The sequence below is a fragment of the Lygodium microphyllum genome, chromosome 15, assembly GCF_053477565.2.
Source record: "Lygodium microphyllum isolate KBCC chromosome 15, Lygodium_microphyllum_v1.1.10, whole genome shotgun sequence".
Classification (NCBI taxonomy): Eukaryota; Viridiplantae; Streptophyta; class Polypodiopsida; order Schizaeales; family Lygodiaceae; genus Lygodium; species Lygodium microphyllum.
In genome coordinates, this window is record NC_141149.1 from 26,226,702 (window position 1) to 26,232,489 (window position 5,788).

The 5,788-nt window shown below is 43.4% G+C and overlaps 1 protein-coding gene across 1 annotated transcript; it reads left to right on the top strand.

Annotated features, from left to right (window-relative positions):
• The first annotated feature begins 752 nt into the window (after positions 1-752).
• LOC148024365 (pentatricopeptide repeat-containing protein At2g33680-like) lies at positions 753-4,371 on the top strand. Its single transcript, XM_087693990.1, has one exon. It carries the CDS (start codon positions 993-995, stop codon positions 2,643-2,645), a length of 1,653 nt encoding a protein of 550 aa, XP_087550116.1. The 5' UTR covers positions 753-992; the 3' UTR covers positions 2,646-4,371.
• The last annotated feature ends 1,417 nt before the right edge of the window (positions 4,372-5,788 follow it).

Sequence of the window (5,788 nt, forward strand, 5' to 3'; positions counted from 1 at the left end):
GTAACTTTAGACTTCATGTTTGTACTCAGATATTCTTTAGAGCCCATATTGGGCTCATTGATACACACATCCTTCAAGCAATTGATAGAGTCTGATCTTAAGTAGTAATGTTCAAAGTTGTGTCTTTTCAATGGGTTTCTCTACCAATCCATTTTCTAGAATTTGAACTATGTCGTTTGCAATAAAGTGCAACTTCAAATTGGAACAACTTAGCTTCTTCTTTTTGAATTGGGACAAGTGGGTGTCAATCAAGTGACAATCGACTCCCATTGTAGGCTTTCCACTAGTCACTATACTGATATTTAGTTCCGCTTTCTCTTCTACACCACCATTGAAAAATTGAACTCTAGTAAAACTAAAAGCAATTGGACTAGTCTTCATATTGTGCAAGGCTTGTGTACTAAATACAACAGAGCTTGATGATCAACAAAGGATGTAAAAGGGTTGGCTAAATGATAATATCGAAACTTCTTGATGGTACAAACCATCCCCAATCTCCCTTTTAGTTGTTTGTTGAATAGTTAATCTCTACATAATTGAGTTGTCGACTAGGAAAGCTCACTAGAAAATTAGGATTATGCTTACTAAGTTACACGATACTATTTGGATTTCCACCATGGATGCATTGTGTACATGGATGGTGATGGTCCAATCAAGAGCACTCTTTAGTCTATAGAAATATCGTAAGGACATTGTACAAAGGTCTAACCATTAGAGCATAGTTCATCATACAAACAAAGCATTAGACTCAATTTTCTTAAAAATGAGATAGGTTTAAGGTGCCAAGACATCCCATACGGGAGAGGCAAATACGACTGGTGCATCCTCAGGACTGGAACATAGCCCCCCCCAACCCAGCTGGTCCTTCAGGTCATCGGCATTCAACTCAAGTTAAAACCAGAAGAAAATGCCAGCAGCAGCAGCAGCAGAAGAAGAAGAAGAAGAAGAAGAAGAAGAAGAGGCCCACTGTCAATGATAATGTAGGCGGCCTCATGTGCGAGAGGAGACTTGTGGCCCTCTTGAAGACTTGTGCACAGCGGAAGGATCTGCCTGAGGGCGCAAAACTACATGCAGACATCTGCAAACTTGGCTTGCTTGAGAAGGACCTCTATGTCGCTAGCAGCCTGATCAATATGTATGCCAAATGCGGAGCTCTTGCAGAGGCACAGCAAGTACTCAACGGGCTTCCCTGTCGGAATGTTTTCTCTTGGACATCGCTTATCACAGGATACACACAGCACGGGCAATGTGAAAAAGCTCTGAAAAGTTTCTATGCGATGCAATCTGAGGGCCACTCGCCTGATGCCTTCACCTTTGCCTGCGCCTTGAAAGCATGTGCTGGCATCAGATCGGTAAGCAAGGGTGAACAAATTCATGATGAAATCGCCAGACAGGGGTTGTTGCCGAGAAATATTGTGCTCGGGAATGCTTTGGTGGATATGTATGCCAAATGTGGTGCAATGGGAAAAGCAATTGGAGTGTCGGATGCACTTCCTGTCAGGGATGTAGTCTGTTGGACTTCGCTTATCACTGGATACACAGAACAAGGGCAAGGTGAGGAAGCACTTGGGTGTTTCAATCAGATGCGATGTGAGGGTCACTTTCCTGATGCCATCACCTTTACCTGTGCCTTGAAAGCGTGTGCTGGCATAGGAGCAGTTGACAAAGGTGAACAAATTCATGATGAAATTGCCAGACTGGGGTTGTTGCAGAGAGATGTTGTGCTTGGAAATGCCCTGGTGGATATGTATGCCAAATGTGGTGCTATGGTAAAAGCTCAAAAAGTGCTGGATGAGCTTCCTCTTCGGGATGTAGTCTCTTGGAATGCACTAATTGCTGGATATGCACAGCATGGGCAAGGTGAGGAAGCACTAAAGTCCTTTGATAAGATGCAATTTGAGGGTCACTCTCCCAATGCAGTCACATTTACCTGCATCTTGAAAGCGTGTGCTGACATAGGAGCACTTGTCAAGGGCAAGCAAATTCATGAAGAAATTCTCAGACTGGGGTTGTTGCAGAGAGATGTTATGCTTGGGAATGCTCTGGTGGATATGTATGCTAAATGTGGTGCAATGGGGAAAGCTCAAGGAGTGCTGGATGAGCTTCCTCTTCGGGATGTAGTCTCTTGGAATGCACTTATCGCTGGATATGCACAGCATGGGCAAGGTGAGGAAGCACTACAGTCTTTCCAGAAGATGCAATGTGAGGGTGTCTTTCCTGATGTTGTCACCTTTACCTGCACTTTAAAAGCCTGTGCTGGCATAGGAGCAGTTGACAAGGGTGAACAAATTCATGATGAGATTGCCAGACTGGGGTTGTTGCAGAGTGGGGTTGCGGTCGGGAATGCTTTGGTGGATATGTATGCCAAATGTGGTGCAATGGGAAAAGCTCAAGGAGTGCTGGATGAACTTCCTCTTCGGGATGTAGTCACATGGAATGTGCTTATTGCTGGATATGCACAGCATGGGCAAGGTGAGGAAGCACTAAAATCTTTTGAAAAGATGCGACTTGAGGGTTACTCTCCCAATGCAGTTACCTTTACTTGTGCCTTGAAAGCGTGTGCTGACATGGGAGCAGTGGACAAGGCCAAACAAATTTATGATGAAGTTGCCAGAGGGGTTGTTGCAGAGAGATGTGCTCCATAAAGCTCTGGTGAGTATGTATGCCAAATGTAGTGCAATAGGAAAAGCTCTGGATGAGCCTTCTCTATGAGATGTAGTCTATTGGAATTCACTTGTCGCTTGATGTGTACAGTATGGACAAGGAGAAGAAGCACTAAAGTCCTTCTAGAAGATGCAATTTGAGGGTCAATCTCCCAATGCAGTCTTGTGTAAAGCATGTGTTGGTGTAGGAGCACTTCTTAAGGGTGAACAAAAATTCATGATGAAATCCTCAGATTGGGTTTGTTGCAGAGAGAGATTGTGCTTGGGACTGCTGTGATGGATATGTATGCCAAGTGTGGTGCATTTGGCAAAGCATAAGGAATGTTTAATGGGCCTCCTGGCCAGAATGCAGTAACTTGGAATTCACCACTCACAGAGTGGGAACATTTTGGATTGTTTCAACAGATGCAACGTTAGGGCATGCCCCCAGACCCAGGTACATTTGTTTGCACACTCAGTGCATGCAGTCACTCAGGTCTTCTAGATGAGGGCCAATTGTGTGGTGTAAAAATGAGCACCAAATTTGGTAACAGATCACTGTACAGCACTACTGTTGCATGGGAGTTTCACAAAGCCTTAGCGGTGAACAAGGTACTGCCATGTCATAATGATTTCCCAGTCTGGATGGATCTTCTGAGTCCTGTTGAAAGTGGGAAAATGTGAAGCTTGGACAATTGGCTTTCAACTATGCAGTTCATGTAGATAAAAGTATGGTTAATATTTATACAACTACCATGCAAGAGGATGCAGACAGGGTTGAAGTCATGTGAGTGGTAGTAAGGCTTGGAAGGCAGGATGTTCTGGGTGAATTGATACCATGGAAAAACTTATTCCTTACTAGTTGAAGATGCAGAATATCTGCACAGTGAACATATTTATGCAAGCTTGTGGGGACTACTGGTAATCTAGTGTGAGCAGGCATTTATGGACCTAGGAGCCTGGCTATATCCAAGTTTGCTAAGACTGACTCCAAGTGACCTTCAAGATGAATCAGGCTCCAGCCAAGTCAATGTGCAGGTATGCAGTCTAAGTATTGGTGGTTTGTGGTGTAACATGAAACATCCCTAACCAACAGAAATGTGTGCTTATAGCAAAGTGATTGAATAGAAAACACTATGGGTTGCTGGCCAAAGTCCAAGACAATGAAATATCTGCTTTATCAAGCTGCTCCAGTAGAATTGGTGGCCGATTCAATTCATTTCAACTCTTGTAGGCTGTTTAACTGGCCAAGGCTAGCCCTTGCCAAATTACTGCTGCACACGTATGATGACCAGAGTAACCGCATGGAAAGTAGAAATCTGTCAATTTTGGGAATTAAGACATGCTTTTGGCACACAAGTAGTTCAACCAAAATCATTTCTGTTTGTCTACCTCATTTTGCAAAGGAAGTTTGATTTTGGCCTGCCTAGTATAGCCAGGATGGATGTCGGTAAAATGTTTGAGAGTCCAGAATTATTCCATGCACTTCTTTTGTGATCTGCTGGCTACTTGCAACAAGTACACAATTCACTATAGTGGCATGCAGTGTGTGCCTGTGCCCATGTGTGTGCGCATAAGTGTGTATGTGCACATCAGTGCATTACATTCCAAACACTAGGGAGGAATGTTCTATTTTTAATTTGGTGATGGATTGATACTATACAACTAGACAATTACTAGTACTTGTAAAATTCCCACCGAGAAAGTGGTTTTATTTCTTTTGTGTGAATCAGATTTTGTAAATTTCCCTTTCACTTTTCACTTTTGGACTCTTAAAGTGTAGCACGTCTTCAACTACCTAAGCACGCTTTAGCGGTTCGTCGAGAAACGAATATAAGCGTCGTCGGCCGGTACTCCTATGGAATGTTTCAGGGTTTGTCGCTTAGGGTTTCCGGAGTCCCGCCTCGCAAAGGAACATTTGCGGCCGAACTCACTAGGATCGACTTGAAATTTGGGTTCCTAGGGGTTAAGGTCTCCTGATTGTATTCTATTGTCGGGTCCAAGACATCCTGCTTTACATAGGGATACCCAAGCCAAAGCAGATCCATACCGCACTTGGTTCAACGAGAATGGGAAAGGAGAGGGATGTACTGCTCAATTTCTCTGCTTATATAAGACATAGTCCCATTCCGGTTCCCTAAAACGGCATGAATCGGGTTTTAATTTAATATTACCTAAAGGTTGTTCGTCTATAGAACCTTGCGAGAAGCCTCCCAGCTCTCTGGGACCGCTCTTTCATAGGCCGGACCCATCAAGGATCCGGTCTATCCGCTTCTCTCAATGGGCGTTTTTTAGTTACCTAATTAGGTCTTATCATATTTATGTGGGACATTTAAAAACAGATTCCTTAACTAAGCCTTTTAAAAAACAATGTTCGTTTGCGTAACTTATGACACTGACACAAAAATAGTTCAGACAAGTTCTTTGAAAGTAAACTTTATATTATCATCTTAATTGAAACACAAGTCTTGTCCAAAAGGGACGGATTTCACGATCCATGAGGATGCGTCTTATTTCCTCGAAGTATCCATCCTTGCACTAGTAATAGGGTCTCGAGATTCTATATGGAGTTACGTAGATTATTTGAGTAGGACCCGGAGGCAAGGAATTTATAGCCAGAGCTTCCCCTGGCATCCAAGTGTCGTCCTACATTCAAACTAACATATGGAGAGACCTCTCGTGGCAAGTTTGGTCCGCGTTCCCGTCACGGTTATTTGGAACCCCCTTGGCTAGGGTTGGCGGCTAGCTGGGGATAGCTTGGTCCGCCCTCCTTGAATTCAACCTAATTCATTATTCAATTTTCCGTTGTGAGCTTGGGTCATTCATTCCTTTCATAGACATTGAACCTAGATTAACAAGCACAAACAAACAGTGAAGGCGAGTGCTCTCAAGACATCTACTAAGGTAGAGTCCTTATCTTTGACGCTAACGTCGCCTTTCTTGATCATTCCTACCTTGGCGTCATTTTCCATTATTTCTCGGGGGATGGGAGATACCCTCTGCTTGACCTCACTACTATGTATTAGGGTAGGGCAATTTCACTATAGTTTTAAATGATAGCTTCCCTAGATTACTATCCTTTGATCCCCCCTATCTTAAGATCTTAGTCTAGGGTTTTGTTGGGTCAATTGGTAATCATCTTTTCC